The 26262-nt window shown below is 34.9% G+C and overlaps 1 protein-coding gene across 2 annotated transcripts in view; it reads right to left on the bottom strand.

The window, feature by feature from the left end:
- Positions 1-9853: 9853 nt before the first annotated feature.
- Positions 9854-26262, bottom strand: part of LOC113496194 (proton-coupled amino acid transporter-like protein pathetic) — a 37814-nt gene continuing 21405 nt past the window's right edge. The window contains exons 2-6 of one of the 2 annotated variants that reach the window (XM_026875345.1): positions 15684-15769; positions 13330-13470; positions 12971-13243; positions 12174-12725; positions 9854-12085 (exon numbers count right to left, since the gene is read on the bottom strand). In XM_026875345.1, coding sequence (XP_026731146.1) covers positions 11671-12085; positions 12174-12725; positions 12971-13243; positions 13330-13470; positions 15684-15760 — 1458 coding nt within the window. In that variant the 5' untranslated portion in view covers positions 15761-15769 and the 3' untranslated portion in view covers positions 9854-11670. The other variant, XM_026875346.1, reaches the window with a different exon arrangement.

The raw sequence follows: 26262 nt of genomic DNA, 5'->3' as shown, positions 1-26262 counted from the left end.
CTAAGAGAGATCCTTTTAAGGCATATTTTATTACACTTGTACTAGCATAGTATATTATGCCCGCCATCGGCATCGCCGAAGCTATTTGCCAACCATACGGATGTTTGTCTTAAACGGGATCGAACCAGTGGTACGTTGATACGAACATACTACTTAGCTACCAAGTCAGTAGGAGTATTTAAAAAATACATCCCCCATTCAAAGTACGTCATGAATTCAAAGTACGTTATGTGTGATGTGCAAGTTGTCTGTTGCCAAGTCACAAGCCCGTAGACGAGTCAATTTCTCCGATCTCTAACACTGCTGAATTTCCAAGCGCTCAAATGTACTGAATACTGAATTGACAAGTCAAAGACACGTTACTTGTCAAAAAAGAACGTCATTTCTACAGGTTCGAAGTTTAAAATTTCCTATTCTTCGTTTTGTAACCCAGCGTTACGTAGACTAGTCCTCTGATATTCGAAAAATATCCCTAATATGGTGGCGTGGACCCAGACAATAGATATTTATCTTAAGCGCTGTGTGGAATTAAGCATCTCAAAATAGATAGATCAGCCGTTAATAAGATGAAATATTTCTAATTAAAATACATTTACTTTGTAAACATTCTTAAAAGCAAACGTTTTAAAGGCTGAATATTTGCTAAATTAGGTTGCAGTCTATACTCTGTTTTGTAAAAGACTTTTTTCATTTACAAATTGATTGAAAACGCCCGACTTCGATTTAAGAGAATTCATTTGAGATCAAAGAAGGTTTTTCTAAAACTATGCAGAATATGGAGCGCGCTTAATTCTCAGTAAGAAAGTAACTAATGATTTTAAAACAAAAGAATTCCCATTTTCTATCTTCTCTCTTTGAATTTAGTTTTTAGCTAAGTATACCTGCCATTATTAGCCAACTAATAAATTGGATTCGTCTCTATGTAGCCGCTGAAAGGGATACAAAATTTACAAAACGCCCTACTTTTGGATTTAAAAAAAAAATCATTGAAAACTGTCGATGCGTTTTTTTATTGACGGTAGGTTTTTCGTTAGGTGTCTTCAAAATCAATACAAAATAGAAGGCTAAAAAGAAGGTGATATACAACGCCACCTCTAACAGGTGCGGGTCTCTCCAAGCTGCGCCGCCTAGGGCTTCCACAAAGCATACTGCTTGTAACATGACTATTGAAACGAAAATATCGGATGAATGATTTCATGCAATTTTCCGTTGCGCGACAAAGGAAAAATCCAATTATTAATTACACCCTTTCACAAAGGCTTCGTTCGAAATTACTTTTTTACTTAATAAACCAGGCAAATTACCTATATTCTTTCGACACTATTATAGTTTTTTAATACTTATTTGTTATATCACTGTTAGATAATAATTTTCTAAGGGATATGAATAATAAAATATGAAGGTATCATAATAATTGAATTAGTATTTCTATGAAACCCCTCAACATTAAACCTGTCAATAACTTCAAAGTAGGAACTGCTTTATAATTAATGGTTGGAATTGATTTTATTTGTAAGGTAAAGTTATGAGAACTGCGAGGTCTGGCTTCTTGGCCACTTTGTACTAGGCATATAAACTTAACAGATTTGCAGTTGTGACGAGACATTCATGCTGAATTAAGTCAAGTAAATTAAACTGCACCATGCCCATTCGAAATAAATGAGTAGACCTCTTGAAATCATAATTACATAATAATTTTAATCCCATTCCTTTTTCGCAAGCATTGTGTCAGAAAAAACCACATGACACATTGTGTAACGACCTGAAAGTCATACATTTTCAATAGTAGGTACATAGGTACGTCAACAGAGAAAAATGTAATAATGAAACTATTTCTTCAGAATGTACAGGCGCATCAATGTTTATTTACGAACGAGAATAATTAATTAAATGCAAAGCCACGGATAAATGTGGGGGCAGTGGAGCGTTACACAGCTCCCAGGAGAGCATAAGTGTGAGGAATCCGCAAGTTTACTTTGCCACGTTCTGCTGTTATTGGCAATTTGTTTATGGATTGCATACATTATTTGAAATTGCAATACTGTGGCTTGTTTATATTTGTGTGTGTATAAAATTGTATTTTAGAAGTTTTTAAAATACAGCATCGTATTCTTCTTAAGAAGAAATAAATTTTCCATCTAAGATTTTAAAATAATTTAGTATTAGTTTATTCAAACAATAATAAAGAAACAACAAGGCTTTTAATTGTATGCAATTTTTTAAACCGATTAAAAAGGCGACTTTTTAAAAACGGAGGCGATTATTTCCACACACGTACCAGGAGGACATGTTGTAGAAGAAGCTACGGCTCTATTTTCAAATTGACTGAACATTTCAGTGACTGAATGGTAAGGAGTAAGTTTATTAGAAACCTGACCAGTCCTAGATGATTGGAACAAAGACAAACTTTTAATAAAGTCATTATGGTCAGCGCACAAGTTTTGCTTCTAAAAGGTGACCCCACCGACAATACATCTTTTGAATTCTGTAGGAAAAGAATCCAAGGAAGTACAAACGAACTTTTTGAGAAGTTCTTCATATCTAGAACTGATTGAAAAGACTATTTGTTCTTCTAAAAACAATAGGTTATAAGTATAAAGCCCTTTAGTTTGTAATCATAAATTTTACCCTTGCCACCGTTTTCTGTCTTTCTTCGTTAAATAATACATACCTACTTACAGTGAAGCAAGTCAGATTTTGCAAGGTCACATGTTCGGCAATTTGCTGACAGACAGAGAAAACTATTTAGCATACTCTCGACGTGAACTTTGACCAAGACATTTCCACCGAGTATGTGTGTTTAAAGATCTTCATTTACCTGACTATTGAGAGTGAGTATCGATTCTTAAATCAATAAGAACACATTTTTCCCGACGCGAATAAAATAAAATAAATACTAATTTAAGACTCCGGGGGCGGGTTAGTCTTCCTAACAACCAGGAGAACATAAAATATCAGGAGCAAGGAGGTTGTTTTGAAAGAACGAGAAAGTATCAGAAATAGCAGAGTACGAAGATGTTTATATGAATGGAGACGTTGAAGAGTCTTGAACGAATACTCAGTACACGCGTGTAGACGTAAAAAAAGATCAATAGAAAAATGATAGTATCGGGGGGTGGCGGCCAACCTACACGGGTTCTTGGGTGGGGAAGTTGATGTCTAAGTTTAAAAAACATGGATGCATTTTGATACTTTAAACAGTCGTAATGTTGAAGACTTTAAGGATCTAAGAGAGAAGGAAATTTTCAGATAGAAAAAAAAATGCAAGAAAATGCAAAGTAATTCAACCGTTCAGGTTAGGTAAATTTTTGTCGCATTGCAAGAAGAAATTAAAAATTTTAAAAATCACAGTGTTCGACACTACTTTCAAAAACTTTATCGTATGGAAAGTATCTGCTGCGTTCTCCCAAGAAGAATGTCGGAGTCAATCGAATAAGGAGAGGTATATAGAGGGGGGAGGGATACTGATATTTTTCTTTAGAGAATATTTGTGGGGGCGGTTGAGTCTCCACAATTACCAGGCGATCATAAAACTGAGAAGGCAGGTATGTAAGTATCACTGTTAAGCAAGTTAGTGAAACAATTATACAAGTAGGTTAGCAGAATTTACAGACTTAACCTCAAACGTATCTTCAAAATTTCAGCAGACAAACAACGATCAATAAAAATATTACCAGTGACTTGTTTATTTTTAGGGTGAGGTAAGTAATTAATTAGTATATTGGACCACGTCAGCGGTGTTTATTTATAGATACGACATTGAAACTTGCTTTGTCTATCATGTTGACAGACTTCTTCATCTATCTCTTTAACTGTAACTTGAAAGGTAAAACAAGACATAAGAAAAAATCACAAATACAACCGAAGCAAGAGCAGTTCTATAGCAGTACTAAGAAGTCCGAAAACTACAACATTCCACAAATATTTTTACAAATAAATGTGGAATTTATGAAAATCTACAATAGCTCATAAGAATATCTCAATTAGGTCTTTCATAACCAACAGTAGGAATATGAAAGCTGTTGAACAAAAGAGGGCCGTTCTGCATAGGAACAATACCGCATTGTGGTTGATACTTAGATATCTACTGCATGTGGCATTGATCATGAATACGACAGTGGAGTAATCGAGTCTTTGTGGAATTCAATATGAAAACTTATTTTTAACTGCCTTTTTCATCAAGTTCAGACCACGTTTCTGATAGGTTTTACGTGGGTTAAAATAGCCACCCATACTTACAATTGTGATTCGGTTAGTCGATTCAAATATTTTCCTTTACATCATCACTGAGGTTTTTAGACCATGTATTTTCAGGGATGGATGCAATTTATGGAATTATTATAAAACTTTTCTCGGTTGAGAGAGGTACTAAATTCAGTACAAGATCTACACGATTTTATATCTTTCACACCAGGAAATTAGGTAGTTTCTTACTCAACAACTTGAAATTAGCAGATTTATAAATTCCTTAAAATTAATTTTAGTAAAAACTTCTTACACGAATATTCAAGCGCTGTTAACATTGAGAATAATTAATGCTATTTTCATAAAATCGTAGACTTCTTAGGCTCTGAGACTTCACCGTTCACGGAAGCTTTTAACGAATATAATTAATAAAAATTGTTAAAGGATTCGTTAAAGTATTATTTGCATTCGTGGAACTAAAATCCGGGGGCGTGTGCTGTCTAGCGATTCCTAGGAGAACATGTGTTTGAAGAGCTTGGAAAGCAATAGGACTTACATCGACTCGCCCCGCGGGTTTTGTTCCTCCGTCTCTATGTTTAATTATTTTAAGACAAATGCCGAATTTTGCTATTTAGGCACCTATATCGTTCAGCACCAGCACAGAGTCTTCTTTGTTTCATATAGTCAAATTCAAAGTCAAATTCTTTATTTTAATCAGACCCGATTAGACCAGTATATCGTACTTTTGAACGTCAAACTATTTATACAATATTAAAATCTAGTGTCTGTCTGTCAGTCAGTCTCCTATTGAAGCTGTATAAACGCACTCGCGAAGCTATATATATCCTATTTATATGGTATATTGTACATAGCGAATAGTCAATATGCCTGATCAATATTGATATAGCAGCCTGTATGTGTAACTTGTGGGATGTAGAATTAGTAGGATAGCTCATACTCTTCATTAGCTAAACCCGAGGATATACAGTGTCAAAGACATCTACATTCTAAGCGGACATTCTAGACGTCAAAGCTCTATCCTGTCTAACAGTAGAAGGATGAAGGTCCTGGATTTATATAATACCTATTTGCAATATGTAATCCTATCCGTGTCCCTGTTCCTATGTTAGTATATTTACCTAAAATACAAAAGAACAGCCAGACATCACTTGGGGAAATTCCGTGAATTATAATTTTCACCCTTAATTACATATGATAGATAGAGTCTGAACCGTTTCTGTGTTTAACTTACGGTCGATACGAACTAGTTATGTAGAACGACGCACTATATTTGGAATTAGGTTGACTATTGCTAAGGTAAATCTGACGTCGGCAATCTTCAGGTATGCGCAAACAAACCGCAGATAAAATGGGACTGTAGCGCTCTAAATCTCAATGAGTCAATCAAAATATTAATAGAAAAATCTTAGGTATAATTGAAAAGTAGTCGGACAACCAGACGGTTTGATAAATCTTAAGGGTAATAAAAAATATATTCACAAGCACCTTTAAGAAAGCTCTGTTTTATAAAATCACACATCGTACAGTTCGTAGTAATAAAGCAAGAGGTTCCCAACAATATGCTTATTCATTATTAGATTTTTCCTTTGTGGAACTGAAGATCCGGGGGCGTTTGTAGCCTCGCGGCTGCTAGGAGAACATGTGTTTGAGGAGTTTCAAAAGCAAATAGACGCCACTAGCGTAGCCCGCGGGTAATTTTTCTTCTTTCATTACTCCTACTTACAGTCTGATTTGCTTTTCTCTCATTTCAATTTGTCAATGATTTCTCAGATGCGGGGGCTGTCGAGCACTACACAACTAACAGGAGAACATGAACATGAGGAGTTGTTTGTTTATTGGAAAACTGAATAGCATCGTTAGTGAATTGAAAATCAGAGCGAACTACGGAATAATTTTCTTTGTTAGACTATCTTTCAAAGGACGAGAAAAAGAAGACGTTCTTGCTCTCGTCAATTAGGACGGTATAGTTATTTGATCTTTGATTTAAATTTAAATAAATTTGAATATCGGAACACGATGACCTAGATAATTGATGGACCTTATGCAAATTACATAAAGGCTAGCGGGCTCAAAATTTAGCTGACATACACATTTTGATCTACTTAAAAACTATGAATAATAATCTGATTTCAATCAAGGGTTTCATAATTATTGAGACTTGATAATGTTCTATAATTATTCTGTTTGAAAGTCTTCATCAGCTTTCTGCAGCAAACCTAGTTTTTTTCTGGATAATGCAATTAATTTTAAAGTCCTAGGGCTACGAACAATACGCAAACAAACCCGAAAGAAACCAAGCAATCTTAGAGAAACTGAGTTCTAATTAACCTGAGGGTAAATACTTCTTGGAAAGTATAAGGCGGCCATATAATTTAATTCAATACAAACCGTTAGCTATAAAAAGTACCTGCGGTATGAAAAGGTTATATTTTAAGCATAAAGTAATTAATACTGTCATGGCAGCCAGGCTTCATGAGTGACCGTGTGATATTTTCAGCGTATCTCTATCGGTTTACATTAAAATACTTTTAACAGTGAGATGATAAAAATTAAAATGGATGCATGAGTTGCGTCTGTACTGCCAGCGTTTCGGGCTGACTGAAAATGTTAGTTTGCGTGCCATGAATATCTCAGAAATATATATCTCAGAAATTCTTGTATTTTTTATGGAGTTAGTACTTACACTCCATTTAGTTAGATGCTAAACTAGAGGTAAAATTAAAACTTAACATTTCTTTGAAAAACTTTTGTCATAAATGTAATCCAGTACTAAAATTAAAAAATTAGTAAGAAATCCTGAAAAAAATAATAATAATTGTTTCTTTAAAAAATAGGTAATCAATATTGTTTTTATGGTTAGTTGATCGAAACAAAGCAAGCAAGTATTTGCAAAAAAATATTTTACAATATGCAAAATGAATTCAACTTCTGAAATGCGTGGGCATTGAACGAGCTGTGTGTACCAGGGCACCATATAATGTAAGAGTTTATTCGCCATTGAAATAATTTATTTAAAATAGCATTCTAACGAAAACAGAGAACGGAATCAAAAACTTGTCATTAAAAACATTAATTTGTTTGTAGAATCGCAGGTTACGATAAAGTTTGTACTTTTTACTCAACAGTAAAATCAATGTTATTCAAATGTAAATTTACGTCCGGTAGATAAAGGCTACACGAACGAAGCGATTCAGTATCAATATTCAATTTCCTAAAAGTGAAAACTAATAAAAACTTCAGTTTAGAACCTTGAATAAATTATTTGCTTAGTAGATTTGTATTTGTATTAGTATTAGGATTTGGCAATATGTTAAAACCGCTCTTATCGGCAAGAACTTTCAATAGTAGTGAGTGGAAAGGGAAGGAGTCCGAGTTCAAAAACCAAAATAGAGAAATGTAATTTACTACTTACCTGTGGGAATGCGGGGGCTGCTGTAGCATCGTGAATCCCAGGAAAACATGTTTGAAAAGATGTGTACTTTTAAAACCGGAAAATAAAGGGGGGAGGGATGTGTAGCAAGCGAGAGCCAGGGTTTGAGGCAGGTGGCTACCCCCCAATAAGCCGTTAGCGTATAGGTAATATTTATGTAAAATATCAATACGTAGAGAATACTGCAAAGTAAAGGCGAAAATGTAACAGAAAGTTCAGTGTGTCAATTTTCTTTGTTTTGATGTCCCACTTGGTCGTTGTTTTGTAATTATATTTTAATACTTTATCTAAAAACAGATCGCGTCCGACCTGAGATTTAGACTTTTTTTAATAGAAAAAGGATTTGAAGACATTAAAGTTTCTATAGAACTGAAAATGTATTAATGTAATTTTCAGGCATTAGATAAAAGGAAGGCCTTTTTTTTAATAGCTCATGTGTATAAAATCTGCTTAGCAAAGACGTGTTCCTTTTCCAAAACTCGTTGTCTCCTGCAGCGTCTCCCACAAGGGGCATACTAACATGGATTATCACGACCAATTGTCATCAAAGTATAGTCGGTTCGTCTTCCATAAGTACATGGGCAATTAGGTGATCATTTATGGTTCCGTAAAGAAACACATTACTTATGAGTGTGATTGTTAGGACTATTAGGAAAGCTCTACAACAGTTTGAAGAACCAGTCTGTATGTCTGTATTTTGAATCCAGGACTCCTTAGATGTCTTTTCGGAAAAGTTTTTGAACTTCTCGTATTGCTACTAGTGTAAGAAGCCTGCTTAAAAATCACGATATAACCAAAAAGGTTTTATTCCCCAGTGATATATTCAATTTGCATTAAAATAATCAGAAAACATTTTTGTTCCAGTTCACTTAAATTAATTAATTGGCCTTCTGAAATACGTGGGCATTGAACAACCTGTGTGTACCAGGGCTTCATAACACTGAAGAGTTTATTCTCTATCGAATCTATTGATTCAAATTGCCATTTTAAAACTTTCGCTTGGTGATAAATAATTGAATAGGATTTCACCTACTCTAGTTATAATCAAATTTACCGATTAACTGTAGCTAGATGACAATTTCCGACGGAAAACAATCAATTAAAAAAAAACTGTTTTCATATAAAGTGATGTTGTTTGTCGGAAAATCACAATTTTTCCGAAACGAAAATAGCTTTCTTATAAAAGTTGATTTCTTTTATCATGAATATTAATTACCTTGCTTCTTTGAAACACTCTGTATCACTTTGAGCTACTTACTTACCTACACTATACTCTACTGGTCTACGTCCACTGAAAGTAAGTGCATTTAATGCTTTTCAACTCTGAAACAGATTTCACCAGTAGGAAGTAAAATGATTGCATCAGGTCCTCTTGGCCAATACTTTGGTGGAACTAGTTTACCTTGTTAGTCTAAAAGGGTTCTTTGTACCAATTTTTGTTTGTGAAGATCGGATGGTAGCGAGACTTTCAAAGAATTTGCTTTTATAAAGCGACCTCTATAATATAATTAATTGTATAAAATTTCCAAGTAAGTCAAAGTTAAATAAGATTAGAAAATGATTGCAGTACCAGCCCCGTTCTTTATCAAGTAATATTTTATCTCTGATACTCATAGTATTTTTATAGAGAACTAGCTTTTCGCCCGCGTCGAGGTTGGTTATATCGCGTTTCCATGAGAACCTTTCAAAAGTCCGGGATAAAAACTATCCTATGTTCTTTCTCAAGGTCAATTCTATCTCTGAACCAAATTTCATTAAAATCCGTTCAGTGACCGACAGACAGACAGACAGAGTTACTTTCGCATTTATAATATTATAAGTAGGGATCATCATCTGTATAAATTTCAACTGTCTTGCTATCACATCACAACTTGGTGATGATGGACTGACAGCGACTTAATTAACCTAACTAACCTGAGCAACTAAAATAACTTAACCCTTGACAACGGTATCCTAAAAATGTAGGTTAGCTTGCCTTGTAGTTGCTTGTGTAAGTAGAGTATATTGAAGGTATTCAAGATAGTTCAGGTTGCTGTCGAAGATAACTATTTCCATGCTCCATATTTGAGTTCGTACGTAGTTCACATAATTTGTAGTCGCGGGGTTTTAATATCAGCCTTAACGAATACTTGCCCTGAATGCCTCCGCTCTTCCATACACATATTACTCACATTGCTACAGTTACGAGTTTCGCATACCGCAAATAAAACTCAAATATTCCTTAAATTATATTTATTTTAATACTGTAACAAAACAACCACTTCTAAGTATCTAAAATATTTAGATCGGTACTTCATACCAAAATATATAGGAATGATATATCCCATTAATTATTTTTTAAACCATACATTGGTATTAAATTTATCTTTTGGGTAAAACAAAATATTTTAACATGAAAATATATGTAGCACTGCTGTTTGATTGTAAACAATTGACGTTATAATGTATTTAATATTTAAGGTAGGTAATCTACCGTAAGTGGATTGTTTAGTTAAACTTCAGATTTCACTTATAATTTTAAACTCACTATTGTCCCCCAAAATGCTCTGACTCAGATTAAATTTTGCATAAAACAATAGAGTAACTAACATTGTTTTACAACATAATTTTGGCAGAATCAGTACAGTAGGGCTGATACGTCGCTAATGAAACGATAATATTTTTATGAGTCAAGCAAAACAGCCTGACTTTAAAATAAAACACTTATGGACTACATCTAATACAGAATGACTATCACACGATCATTTTTATAATATTTTTTTTATTTATCTTAATTATAGCCATTCGTATTTGCTCATACATTCACTCGGTTAGTATCTAAATAAATATTCAGAATCAAACTTGTACGAGGAACTATAAGGTTACATTATTTACTTTCACGTATAATGATTTCGATATTTACGTCATTGTAATGGAAAAGTAACCCTTTTAACATCTTACGTTCTATAACAGCAACTTAAATTTTGAGACTTCGAAAGACAATAATTGAGAATAATATTTTTGCGACAAATAATAGTATACAATATAAACCAGTCTTTATAGGTAAACATATGAATCTAATTTTGAGATTTGCCAACTTTGTCGTCTGAGTTTTTTTTATATAATAATTATCGATCCAGACAAAAGATCTTAACCTTGTACCTATAGATAAATGCTTCAGTTCACAATTTCCAAAAAGCTCGATATGAATATTTATATACCTACATAAGCAGTTATATACCTATATGTAATTGTTTTGGTAATGGAAATGCCATAATTATTATCACGAACAATGTTTCTACTATTAGACCCCAAAATTGTAATCCATTTTTATTACAACCTGGCTTGCTATAGCCTGGTCCAAATTTTGCTAACAACTACACATTAATATATTGTCTATTTTTGTAACAAGTAACATCTTTTTAGTCATTTTTCCAATACCATAATGCCTTTTAGTTAACCTAAAATTGTATCACATTTCGATAATGCACTAGACAAATTCTCACACATATATAAAAGTAGATTTATCTACACTTTCCTTACAACTAAAATGGCTACAGAGTTTCGGGGCTAAATAAATGTAAGTAATAGGAATACACAACCTGCTTCGCCTGAACTAAATTTCAACTCAAAACGTTAATAGACAGAAAGTAGATAATGCTAATCTCAAACAATTTAAGAATATATTGAGCATTACATTCTGTAACTCAACTTTATTCTGACAATACAACTTTACTATATAAAAATTACAGTGGTAGCAACCACAGATAGTATAAAAATACTAAAAGCGAAATTAAAATTAACATAAGTTATACTAAGTTCGAAGATTTAATAGGACACAAACATCAGATGAGTTACTTTTGTGCACGTTTATCCCTAAAAAGGAATTTCGAAAAAACAATCAATATTTTTCAAAAACGTTAATATATTTAAATGGAAGCAGTAGGTAGGAAGTCAATCAACCCATCGAAGCCAAACATTTCAAACCGGCTTAGAGTTCTATCCTATCCGATGTATTGAGCCTTATTCTATAAAATGGTCATGCGTGTCTGATCTTATTCCTCTCCATGGATTATATCCAAAATGCTTACATAAGCCCCTGTCAAGAAACCGAGGATTCCAAAAGAAACCATGAACAGATTCTTCCATAGCACCCAGTTGAAGCGACCGAGTCCATTCGGCCTGTCCCAATATGTGACGGTTTCGATTACAGCCGGGAATATAAGGCCAAGGAAAGAGAGACAGACAGCGCCGACAAGTGAGATGAAGGGACCAAGGTTAGGGATGGCGATAGCCGTGCACAGGGTCAATATGATGATTCCAATTCTGATGCTGTATTCGGCAAGGTTTTTCTTGGCTCCGAACCAGTGGCGCACGTTTTTCCATATAATTTCCATTGGCACGTAGAATTGAAGACTGTACGTGAAGAATATGGCCACAGCTATCATAAGCTTGACGCATTGACCCAATCTGAAATTAAAGAAATGTAGATGATTAATAACGAATAAGGAAACTATTTAATTCTTCAATCGTGAAGCTTAATATCAAAAATACTTACACTTCCTGTTCTGGGAGATTCAAAGTAATACTGCTCTTAGTGTTTTCACCATATTTCAGGTATCCGAAGAATCCGACGAAAGCATACAGTGACACCACGAAGAACATGCCAGTGTTAAGAACGCCGGGACAACCAATGAAGTGAGTGGGGGTCTTCATGTTGTTTTCCAGGGGCATGACAACACCAATTCCCTCAAGGGCGAAGATGGCAGTTCCGAAGAAGGTTGGTAGGCGCTCAAATCCAGCGAAAGGCGTACGGTCACTTAAACTAGGGATATCTTGGAAGAGGTAGTAGAAAGTGATTCCCATTCCAGTTCCGACCAACAGGTTAGCGATCATAGAGAAGGGTGCAAGGTACTTCAAGTTTCGGATCAGATTCATAAGGATGAGCAGGGGGAGAAGCACAGCCATGTAGATGCGAAGATCCACGTCGTACCAGGAGGTGCCTGTTGCGTAGAAATCGACTACTTGTTTAACGTTCTTGGAGACGAAAACGATGTAGACACAGCAGCAACCGAGTAAGTCGATGACGAGAAACCAGTTGATCATAGCCCTGGAAAAATAAAACGGCACAAAATTAGTGCTGGATTTGAGAGACGACGTATTGCAGTAATAATTTAAATTTCTTGTTTATCTAAATACATATAAATCGAATGCAATTCAGACAATTTTTTTCGGTTAACTTCACGGCTTCCAAAGTGGTTGAAAAGTAACTATCAGCATTAAGGACTGATATATCAATAATTTATTTAACCAATTATTTCTAACTAACTATTATTTTTTAATTCAAATTCTTACTTAGCGAGTCGTGAGAACTTGTGTACGGCAGGAGGTCCAGATAGAAAAGCGGCTTCGGCGGTCTCAGCGAATCCAAGAGATGGCTTCTGTATCCTTCTGCACAACTCATGCGCAGTCCTCACAAGTACATGCACACAGTATGTGCAGATACCACCAATCGCAAACGTTGCTATCAGGCCGAAGTAGAGACCTGCATTGCGGAACGCCATTGGCATGGCTAAGATACCACTTCCGAGCGATCCTTTCAGCAAATGTATCAAGGTATCCATATCTCTGTAAAATAAGATGTCACATGAGTATCGGTTGTTTGTCTCAGTATAACTTGAGAGCTTGTTAATGGCTAATGGTGATAAACTTACGATGTAGGGTGCGCCAGTTTCCTGTGCTCGAATGGATTATAATCCTCATCAGCTTCAATATCCCTGCCCGGGATCTCCATGAGGGGCAGGGTGGAGCCCGCCTGTTGTTCCACTGGGATCTCATTTGGGTCAACTTTGTACCTGTAAATCGTTCCCCAAAAATTGTTATAGCGAGTGTCACAGCCAAGAACACATTATGAACTAAGTAGAGTGCATGTAGTTCATGTGGTTAGAAGTGAGGTGGGTAACCAGAGTGCAGTTTAAATCATTCTTTGAATCTAAGCAGAACTTGTAATTGTAGCGGTAACCCATAAGCGCCACATTTCAAGCTATAATGAGATACGATCGAGGTGTGTATGTCGCGAACGAGGTTCTGAACAAGTAAGATGATACTACTCGCAAATCTAACGGTATGGCAAACAAATACATATGGAGGATCGCAAAATGTTTTAGTTATTTACTGATTGTAAGCTGCATGTATTGTTGTGAGTGTTGTGGTGTGAAGTGTGATACATTCATTATGGTCTCCAAAATATAGTATAAAATATTTTGTTTGTGTGCGCTTCACTCTGTTAAGACTCGGCATTTACAAATATTAGGCTCAACCGTTAAATTCAATACAGCTTTACGTTATCATAAAAGTATGAAGACAATGGCTCTTTCGAAAAAAAAGTGTAAACTTGCCAAAAAATCTGAGTACGATGATATATTGAGGTAAAAGAGCTAACTATTTATAAGCATATTATGTAACGCCAAAGTGAGACTTATATAATAATTTATTAAATACTTGGCCTTAAAAAGATATTTCCAAAACCGTATAGTTCTAGAAAATTGGCTTACATATTATGCAAATATAACTAGTCCAATTAGAAAAAAAAAATTAAATAACTTTTAGATGAAATAAAGTTACACTTTTTTAACGAAACGCCCTCATAAACTTAACGGACAAAGATGGCAATTGGACAACATGGGTGGTGATTTTATTCTAATGCTTTTACAATTATAAGAATTGGTAAAAAAATGCGTCATAATTTTCATTTATTTTCGGTATCTCTAAAATCAAATGAATTAGAATAAATATAGAGATATGGTTTTAAAAAGGACATAAAGCTAAATCAAATTTGTACAAATCGCCAGTTTGCGAGCCCATCCCGAGCCTGAACAGAGATGGCGCACGAGTGCGGGTAGCGCGGCGGCGGCCACTCCGGCCACGGGCACTCTGCACGCAATTCTTTCCAAATCTTTTACCATTACCAAACAAAACAAATTAAATAAACAAAATTGAAACCATAAAATGGAATGATGTACCGGTGTATGAGTCCATTGCAAGATGATCAAGGTCGACGAACGACTTTTATCTCGTGGAAGCAGCACTCGTCTTCCCGGATCGCCTCCGTACGGCTTCGAGCATGTTAGCTCATTATAAGGAGCGAGTACTTAACAGTCAACATACAATATAAAATACCACGACAACACATTAATTTGTCAATTACAGTATCATATGAATCGAGCTTTGGCGACCGACAGAGGCTTAGCCATCGTCGCTCGGTGCCTCGAGGAGCGCACGAATACTCCTAATTGCTACCGATTTAGGTTACCTATGTAACCTTGATAAGACAATCTAATAGGTACAAATTTTCTTTTCAATCTCCTGTAGAACAAAAACGTCAATATTATTAGGTTTAGACAAATCTGATATGATATTCCACAAAATATAATATCAATTGCTGAACAAAAACATGAAGTAAGCAGTGAAGCATGCTTTAATGTTGATTTTAATTTGTAATTACTTATGGCTCAAGAGCCACCGACGTATTCAGCTTCTATAGATTTGAGAAGGTACTTATTCTTGTAAACCTTGTGACACTTCAACTGTCAATTCTGTACCTGATCTGAGACATTGAGATGTGCATTAACGTTTACAGATTAAGAGAAAGATTCTGCTAAGCTAATTTGTGCACCACACCATCACACGTTGAATGATGTTAAAGAAAAATTGAAACTATGAATATAATCTAATACAAGAAAGGTTTACTAAAAATGTGCGCAATAGAAAATAAAGTGCCTCGGAGTTACAAAATTGATTTACTACCAATATTTACATATTTAAAAGTAAGTTCTAATGGTATTAGTGAAACCCAGCTGTACAAGAATAAGTATAAACGCCCTCAAATCTGTTAAAATTACGAAATCAAATAGGTACGGTGGCTCCATCTAGAAGCAGTAAACAGAAAATTTATTCGAATGTGGCACTAGATAATTATTGACAACACAGAATAGGCAATCCAAGCTAATTCGATGATTGTCGCTCTAGTGGTCTCCTCGTCGCATTATTATGGAACAGAGTCACTTACTTGACCATAACGACATCTGATAAGTCATTTTTTACTCCTTTTTTCTTGGGATCATATTCGACTATCATCGGCCGCATTTGAGGTTTCTGAAAAAGGAACAAATCATTTGATAAGTATTCTATATTGCTATTTTTTAAAATCGATTGTCATTTTATTGGTAGGATACTGTTCCGTGCTTTGAACTTTGACGGGTGATATTTGGAGCTATGGTTATTGAATGTGACGCTGCGGTGACGTCAGAATGTATCGTAGCAGGGGCTCGGTTCGGCCATGTGACCAAGCCAGTGCTATTTCGGGAGGACATAAATAGCCAACGCGGCCGCGTAAGTACGAAACACAGGTCTCCCGCGGAATTTCAAACGTTGCTGATTTTTATGAATACTATTTGGTATTACTGAAACTGTTTTCGCTTAAACGCTTGTAAGTAGTTAGGGATTGGCACTAAATATGGGTAGCGCTTTATTCGGGTTTATGAATAAGAAATTTAGATGAATACAATTGAAGTTAGTAACTTAATTTAGAACAAGACCAATTATACATTAGAAATGCCTTGGTAATAAAAATGTATACTAAAATCATAACGGCAATAGCAACACAGATTGGATAAAATTGAAGGTTAAATAAAAAGTAGAGAACAATTTGAATTATATTAATCCATGAAAATTCTATGCAAACTGTTATCATCAAGTAAAGTTTAGGAAAATCATTGGTAATCGCCCTTTTTACGGACATTGAGACAGCAAACCAAAACGTATTAACATTCAATATAACATACAATAAAGGTTTGCAAGTCAAAAAGTCTTGAGCAAAAAGTTTAAAACATTGTTACATCGAAATATATATAAGTTTAGAGTATCAGGCACGAAAAGTACAAATGGACAAAAAAGTTTGTTTGAACACAAGACAGATTGTGCGAGGCACTGGATTGAACTGGTTACCAAAAAAAAAAAAATTCGGAAGAAACCGGTCGGGAAGTCTGCAAAAACCGAGACAAGGCGTCTTCTATAAGTAGCGCGTATATCAGAATCCATTGAATGTTCCTACTGAAGTCGGGATAACTAGATGTTTACGTTCAAGTTAAACAAGCGACTGGCTGCGTAATACCAAATATGGAAAAAAAATACAGTTTTCATATCTACTAGCATACAGAGCTTCTAGAAAAAAGCTATACTAACTATTGGGAACTAATCGGAAAGGTATTTAGATTTTAAATCTCCATTCTAAACAGTAGTTCATTTATGTTACAAAAAATTCGATGAAAATGTTATGGGGCGTTGGTCTCTGATTTACCAAAAATGTTCAGGAATTAAACAAGCAGTGAATAGCTTCTAATTTTTATGATAACACAACAAACACAACCTGTGTTTATCATAAAATAACTACAACACGTCGTGACAACAATGCATGACTAATCGATTGTCTAAATTTAATCGTTTTGATGATCTTTATCGAATAACCATTAAAACCGAGAACCATTCCTGAATCTTTACTGGTGCAAAATATTTTAATGCTGAACTACATACACCAAGAATACTAAATCAAAGTTCAAACGTGATTTGATTTTAAATTTACTTCCAAATAGGGAAGCAAATGCTATTCGCGAGATCGATTTCATATTCGCAATACGCAACCACGAAAATATTACATTGTCTTTTAATTTATGGCATTCTCATGAATCACATAATATGTATCTACGTAGGTACGACGCTCTTACTATTCTGATGCTGACCGCTTGATAATTTGAATTTAGTTTTGCACGTTTCGCCCGCCGTGACCTTAAATCGTAAAATCCTTCATGACAAATCTGGCATAGTGCTTCTATTATTTTGTTCCCGATGTTATTGAGCGTATGCTTCCTGTAGCTACAAATACTATGCCAGCAATTTATCTCCTACGTTTGTTTGATTGTATTTAATTATGTTTTTGTTCTAAGCACTTGGTAAATCGGGATGCAGAGCTTGCTGTTAGCACGGGTTACATTATTTGTATGTTGAGCTCCAACGGTTCGCTAACGTCACGTCCCACTGCTTGTCCCGCACAAGCTTAGGACGATCACAGTGCAAACAGGTTTAAGCTTAGACATCTGTTTCTCTCTCTGTTTATTGCTGAAACTACTATTGCATAAGCTCTTGTGTATTTAACGTTAGCATTTCCGGATTGACCCTACAGTAAAATGACCGACAGAAACTCAAGGTAAAGCCAAAATGTCATTTGATCAAAATTCATACATCAAAAGTGATTCAAAAGTCAGTGTGAAACGTGAGCCTTTGAGTGTGAATGTTGTTTCCTTGCAAATCTTAATGAAAACATCACTTCTCTCTAACGAGATGATACCGAGCAAACAATTTGCATAGACATTACATACAGTTTTCAATCCGTGATGTTCTTTATTGTCCGTCACATGAGTCAATATTTGTAACAAATATAGCAATGTCAATAGCGTGGCACGACGTGTATTGTGCCCGGTGTTGGCCCCCCATAATAGCCACTGCTGTAGTCAATAGTCACGATGCTCTATTAGTTAATACACTTAGATCTGTGACGGCGGATGCTTATTTTGATGCACGATGTGCGCAGTTCTAACTAAATCATCAGTCAAGGCTGGGTGCCTGATTGGTTTCTATTTTCTCACGACGCGAAGGGGGCGCGGCTTTTACTTATGCTGAAATTGTCAAGCATACGTACTATCTAATGTGATCATTTTTTTTTCAATTGTTTAGTAAAAATAAAATTGGTTTTCAAACTACTCAATCTCATTTCGCAATATACTTAAGGACATAACAATACGTGACACGAATGCCACATTTTACTGACCTTGAACAGCCAGAGCAACGATTACCAAGCATAAATGATATCTGAAAATCAATCAGAGCTCACATAGATAGAGGCTTATTTCCTATGATGATGTGTGTGAGACGTGTTTTTAAAGCAAAAGGCTGAACAAACATTCAGTCTCTTTTCAACATTATCCATTATTAAATATCAGACAGAGGCAGCAGTCTCTTTAGTAGTTTTTCCCTTCATATAATTTCCATGTGTGAAATAACCTGCATCCCCTACACTCTACACCTCTCTTTTATGTCCGCCTGGTAGGTTGAATACCGATCATTTAAAAATATTAAATATAGTGCGTATGCTATTGCCAGCTTTTTTTCATTTCCACGAGTGTTAATAATGCTACTCCTCTCGTTAATGCAATCCTGGTAGTTTAATGCAAATTATTCAAAAATTCGAAGGGGGCAGGTTATAAAATATCGATCGTATGAGTGAAAATTTCACCGCTTTTAAATGAAAAAAAAAAACAATATATTTTTTTATTATTTTCTCTAGATTTATTTTCCATTTAAGTATATTTTTTTTGTTGGTATAATTAATAATTATAATTAATACTATTTGCGTCTATTTTTAAATTAATTTTGGTATTAGAAATTAAATTATAAAAATAAAAAAATTAAAAAAATATTTAAATTGGTTTGTTTAAACCCCTTTCCCCTCGCCACTATCGTAAGTTGGAACTACCAGGCGATCAGAAAAAGTTAGAGGCAGAAAATTCACAACGCGCGTTACTCTGGAGGAAAATTTATAAAAAAGCATGCACTGAGTGAATCGAAGTCTAGATATCGAGCCAAAATTTCTCAGATAGCACTAGGATGCCATAAATGTGAGGAGGGCAGGTTGTGTCGTAGTTGGAATACCAAGTTCAAGTTCACACATAAAACTTTCCACTAGTTCATTAACTAGTGAAAGCACAGAAGTTCGGTGAGTTTGAGTAAAGCCAAGTGAAAACTAATTTTCTAGATTTGTTTCAATACCAGTGGTTGTAGAGTTTAATAACTCAGCTCAGCTTTTAGATTGTTAACATAAACATTATAAATTTAATTTAAAATTGTGTCGTTGCTATAATTGTATAAAAAAATAGTATAACGACACACCCACAAAACGTCAAATAATATTTACAAATCTTCGTTTATACCTAAACGTGAAAAAATATTGGCAAACTACCAAAAGACAGAGACGATGTTTTTAAATTTAGTCTCTATTTTTGAAACCAAAACATAGTGGCTGGTTCTGCGTTGCTCATTTATCAATCAATGTTAGTTGAATAAACTTGTCGTTGTTTTAAGGAAAATAGCAATGAAAAATAACAACAGAATTTTTTTTAAATACATGTTTTGCTGTGAATAGCAAATAATTAAATTTATACAGTGTTGATTGTTTAAAAATATTGAAAGTATTATAAGTTTCGCTTCCATGCAACCGATCGAATCTTCTGAAAACACAACCTCCTACAGGGCTCTGAAATCCTGGTACCTGTTGCGGACTTTTACTATGTAATGGATCGTTATCGCTTGACGAGAAAGCCATGGTAGCGGTATCGGCCATTTCATCGTACATGGCGTGTTGATTACTACCGAATTTTACCTTTTAGTTGTGTAACTACTATGAATTAATTGTTATTTAAGGGTGAAAAGTAAACGCTTGGATAGTTTCTAGATAAAAGTTTTTTTTAATAATTACCGATACTTTCTTTCCTGTTACCCTGCCAGGATACTGTAGCAATATTTACCATATACATCGTGTAACGAATGACTGTCGATGCGCGAAATATGTAACTAAACTAAATAACCATTTAATAATTTAAAACCGTTACTGTTGCAACGTGATTAAAAAATCTGTTATCAGTACCATTCACATATCCTGTATTTAACATGTGTATGATTAAATATTAGTTTGAGATAAACAGCCATCGTTTTTAAACTCTACATTTAGATCTTTACCAAAAAACAAACCACCTATTCGACTTTAAATTGAATATATATGTACGGTGTACCTAATCATATAAAGAGCAAGTGTAAATTACGGTTCAATAAAACCTGTTTCTCTGATCGTCCTTATTTGCACATAATCGTGTCCCCGTATAACAATTGAATTGAATCGCGAAATTGATTAAAATTGTGTTTGAGCCGGATTTGAGCGATTTAGCACTTGAGGCGAGTTGAGTTGAATGGGGAGAGGTGTGGCGGTCAAAAATTGAGAGGTATCCTTGAGAACGCAGCCGAGCGGGACCTATTTCCCGAGCTGTTGATTGGTGTCTCTAACCAAACACTGGCCGAGCAAACACTATTGAATTAGAACGCGTAGTTCAGATCAATTTGCTCACTTTGCCCCTCTGACAGTTATTTTGGCAATTTTGTATCGCAAGCGCAGTGATATGCGTCAGAAATTTCCTTCCTCTCGTGTTGACGAGTTACCTATGTTTTAAAATGATTACAGAACTTAGATATCTTTAAACTCACTAATATTTTTTATCGTAGGAAATTCACTATTAGTGCATTATATTTGAATGTACTTTAAACGTATAAATATTTTTACTGTTTTAATGCATTACAATAATTGATAAACGAACGGCATGCAGAGATAAACAAACTGATTAGAGAGCGGGTTTCTTGACACATCAAAGTGGTTTTGTTTTATCTTTACGGCTAAGTTTTATGTGGACAGGTATTTAAAAATTGATACACAGATAGTGTTTTCATATTTCGAGTTCTGCTTAGCCAGCATACGTAGGGAACGAGGCGTTCAAATCAAAATTCATCTGCACAACATTCTTAATTGTTTGAAGATCTGAATTTTTCCTTTAACTCTTACTGTAGACGCTTATCTACATTTGGAGAACACACAACAATCCCTATTGAGAAAGTGTGTATCGTTATGATGAATTGCAAGGCAGAAGACATATAATATGTACACCCCTATGTAGACAATAGCATGAGGTTCGAGTTTAAGGTCATACGCGAACCGTAAGCAATGGCAAGTTTGGACAAGATTCAAGATTCTTCGTGAGATGATGTGTCTATTTACGTGGCCGGTACATGTACTGGTTATTGGCTCGAAGACGCTGGTTATACAGTTCATTGAGTGATAACCAATTAGCTGCCAAACGCACGTGAGCCTCGCACTTGAGCCGTGCACGTGCACAATCAACTCAACTAAACTTTGTATGACAAACATACATAAACTATCGTTTTAACTTCACAGGAACTTTTTTAGTTGGCAATATCTATTTACTTTAGTAATGAAGAATAATTTGGACAAAACGAAAGCCATCACTGGGTTTGAGAAATTGCCAGCAAAAGTTTGACTTTAGAGGGCATGAATAACAGTTATTATAACATCGATATTTCTGGATAAATTTCATTATTACGTACAATTTTAAAAACGAAACGAATTATCTTACTTGTCGGAATAGCTCTATAAAGAGCTCTGTAAAGAGGTATATGGTTTTCAATATTTCGACAAAGGTTCGTTCTCCAATTTCTTCCAAACATCACTTCGGGTTCCTATGCGTTGGTAGCCGAAGGTGACTGGATGAGGGGGCGTGCAGTGGGTCAACTTATTTATCAGTTTAAATAGAGACAGGTCGGGCTCTAGAAGAACAATGGGCAACGTCACTCAGCTGAATGGCTCGGCCTTGTCTCGCCGGAAGATTGCACTTACGACTGCGACAGATTTTTAAATTAATCCCGGTGTGTGATCCGCCCGCTGTGACCATCATGAAAATTACTTGAAATTGATACCTGTCTGTAATTTTTGCAGTTTATTCTAGCTTTATTAGTGTGTTTATCCTCTATTAACAACATTGTATCGCGGTCTTCGTGCCCAGTTTGTTATATTCTTTCATGTAGGTTTACCACTGTTAGAACTTTTTCTGTCTTTTTAGCAGATTTTTTTAAATTACAATTTGTATTCAAATTTTCTTCACTTATTTGTGAAAGTTAGGAACTTTTCATAAATCTTTAAGCAAAAATGGACAGAAAGGTAATCTTCAAAAAGTGTCACGAGAAATATTGTAAACCCCGAATATTCGTTGGTTTTCATTGTAACATAGTTAAGTACTTACTCATGATGATAATAAACTATTATTAAGTTTTGCGTCGTTTCGGAAAATGAAGGCGTGGACGACACGGGTAAGATTAATAATCTGACGCATTGTGTACCATATGACAAAGATTATGTTTACATTTTAAATCCTTTCAGGTTTATTATTATAGAACGCGAGATGATGTTTTGAATGATGCTATTTCAAAATATTATGGAAAAATATCTTGATCAAAATACTTTACATGATTAGTATGTTATAAGATGATGTAAAATAGTTCTAAACATGTTTATTTCATGCGCTATTGTTCGTTTGCATAGTACCGCACAGCAAAATGGCGGTTTGACAGTTTCTCTGTTTAGAACTCTTGTTTAGAAGCGTTGTAAGATAACTATGATTGATGTCATTTTAAAACAAATTTTGTTTGCTTAATCTCTGCTGGTGTCACGATAGTACACATCCGTAACACAAACTCTATTAATTACTCCTATCAATTATGTGAAATTTCAATGTCACAATTGTTAAATGTAAGCTATGACACTGATAAACAAGAGTTTGTATGTGATGAGAAAGGACGGAGGACCGACCACTTTAGATTTTGGCACGGACGATAATTTTTTACATGCTAAATGACGAAAATAATATTTTCCCAACACTTTTTCAAGTCTGTAGACATTTTGCGCCAGCGGCGTTGGTCAATCAATGACTCTGAAAGAAAGGTGACTCTAAAATCGGTATTGTTCGACTTGCACTTTGTACTCACGTTTTTAGATTCGAATATTTGTAGATAAATAAATAAAACGTGATGTCTTTTGGACAGTCGTTTCGCAAGTATTGCCAAACTTTGTAATAAATATAGAGATAACAACATAATAACTGCAAGTTACGTAGGGGCTCTTAAATACGTCACACTACATATTAGCAAGAACATGATCATGAAACAAAAGAACCTTGAGATTCCCAGCAATTGATAAATGGTCGTCGAGTTTTTTGTATCGGTTAAATTGTCATTGTACGATGATTGATAGTCACCATAGCACAAAGTAATTCTCGGTGCTTCCTCCCTCGCGACACTACGAAGGTCGTTCTAATCATTGCACTCCGTCTCCATACCACGGTCTAGATGAACTTGTGCGTATCGCCCGGAGATGATTGCGCGGGGCAATCATGTGGAAGTGAATTGGTACGACATATTAATAGACGTAAGAACACACGGAGACGTGGGCAATAAATTGTTGACTAAAATAGATGACGGTGTGGTCGACTCCAGGAAGTCGGAGATTAAATTATTTAGCCAAATATGATCTCTGACATAATTCGCAGTAGCGTAGTAGTGTTTCTGAATTACTGTGATGGAGTTCGCACCGGTTTTGATATACTTAGCGAAGAATTTAGTGGGAAAGGAAACCGCGGAGAACTACTGACTTTACTTTTTATGTTAGATGATAGACGAAAGTTTGCTGATAATGAGTTTGTTTTGCAGGAAGAGAGCCAAGCCGAATACGATTACAGATTAACTAATTATCACTCATATGCTCATAACAAATCGGATAATTCATTTTAAAAATATTCACTAATCAAAATGACATTATTATGACTTATCGCATCATATGAAAAAAAAACAGTAAATGTATTTAATGCGGGATTTTATTACTGATTTCGAATGGCAGTAAATTAGTGAGATAAAAATCAAGTTGACATTAATTAAGCCATTCATGTCGTATGATTTAAATATATATTTAAAGTATTTAGCGTACGGTTGATGAATAAATATTCTTGTTTGTGGACTTTGACAGGAAAATAGGAAATCATAGCGGTTTCATTGTTTTGTCAATTATATCTTTCGTGCCTCGGATCTGTGATCTGTGATATGAAATAACTTGAATGACAATCTATTCGTATTTCGAACACTCTCAATCTGGTTTGCAAAAATCGATTTTGATAAATTGAACTGTGTGCCTTACTGAGGCTTTTTTTTTTGTTCTATTATAATATTTTAAGGTAACAAATACATATTGCTTGTTCGCGTTCTAGCCAGAACCTCAGCATTATTTCTCAGTTCAAGGAAATACATGTGATTGGTTGTTTTATATAAATGTGAAGTACGTTTTTATGTGCATCTGATTATACGCACTTAACAGTAGGTATACATAGTTATGTAGAGTTCAGACACTAACTCGTGACGTGTTTCCTTAAGAAACCTTTAATTGAATTAGATCTTGAAATGGATGGAAAAACCGTATCGTTTTAGCGCCTCCTAGTATACACTAAGTTTACCTAGCTCTCGTCATACACGCTAATACAAGAACTTGTGTTATACGTCACTTGTCAGACATATGGTCGATAAAATAAAATCGTGTAATCTTTACGACATATATTTTAGGTGTTATTGAACTTTTTGCTGAATTTTCAAAGATAAAGACTTGAAAGCAATTATTGTATTCCGTAATTGGGCAGATATCGCCAGGGCAATGTTTCGCTTCAGTCCAAATTCAGAGTTAATTTATTCCGTTTTTAAGTTTATTAAGGTCTTATTAACTTTGATGGTTACCCTTTGCGGCACGATTAGCTGAAATCATGTCTAGAAATGAGCTTGTTAAATGTGTGATAATATCACGCTTATATTAAGCCCGTATAATAATATTCGAATAAACATCGCAATTAATAATACCTTGTAATGTTCTAAAATTAAATGCAACTATTGGCTAATGTTTATGCCCTTTTCTCACGTCTCATATATCATAGATTAAAGATAGCTATGCAAACTCTTTTGTAACAGTTCAAAATAATATATTCATTTAATCTGGCTGATTATAGTCTAGTGGTATCCGAGCAGGCAGGAGAGCAGTCCCAAATTAAAAAGAAAAAAATCTCATGTATTTAGGAATACGAAATCATAAGTTACGCAATAATAACGAAACGCTGACGCTTCAATTGTCACCTAACATACATATTAGTGGAAAGAATTTTTTATGTTGGTACAGCAATAACATTCTAAGCGGTATAAAAATAAATAACTTGCACTTTGCACCTTCTACTAAATAGAAGCAAAATAGCATCTAGTTAGTTATAATGCATTTTTATTCAGTGTTGACAATCTAAAGTATTGCAATTAATTGAACAAATTTCCTTTGATTGATTGAGTGCCAAGCAATTTTATGTGTCAATTTAAAAATATATCAGCATCACGCCTTTGTATCGTGATATTCTGATGATCATCGTATTTAAAGTATGCCCTACGTATAAACTATGCTAATGTAAACAAAATCAGACATGTGCAATTTTATTACTTACGGAATGTGGACTTAAATATGCTGCAAATTAATACTTATTCTCGAAGACAGTTGGTAACAGCAAAAGGATTGTTTTCAAGAGATTTTAAATACAAATTGACCCATATAGAGAATCAGATCCAGCCTTGGATACTTCACTCTCAATAATGGAAAATTTGGGGCTTTCAATGCGTCATCTAGTTTATTATCTGCGAGTTATGATTGAATACTACCGTTTTAATTGCTCCACTAACACGATGCATTAACGCGTTCGTGCTCAAGCCGTGAAGACTTTCGCCAGTTTTTGTTACAGTTTCGGCGCAGACGGTGAACGTTTCTGCGATGTTGATATTTAATGCTGTTTGCAAATGTTTGACAACACAATGATGTGACAAAGCAAGCGGAAAAATAACAATGGGAAAACGCA

Source organism: Trichoplusia ni, chromosome 7, assembly GCF_003590095.1.
Source record: "Trichoplusia ni isolate ovarian cell line Hi5 chromosome 7, tn1, whole genome shotgun sequence".
Taxonomy (NCBI): Eukaryota; Metazoa; Arthropoda; class Insecta; order Lepidoptera; family Noctuidae; genus Trichoplusia; species Trichoplusia ni.
The sequence above is the reverse complement of the archived record's forward strand: the minus strand, read 5'-3'. Positions and strand labels throughout refer to the sequence as shown.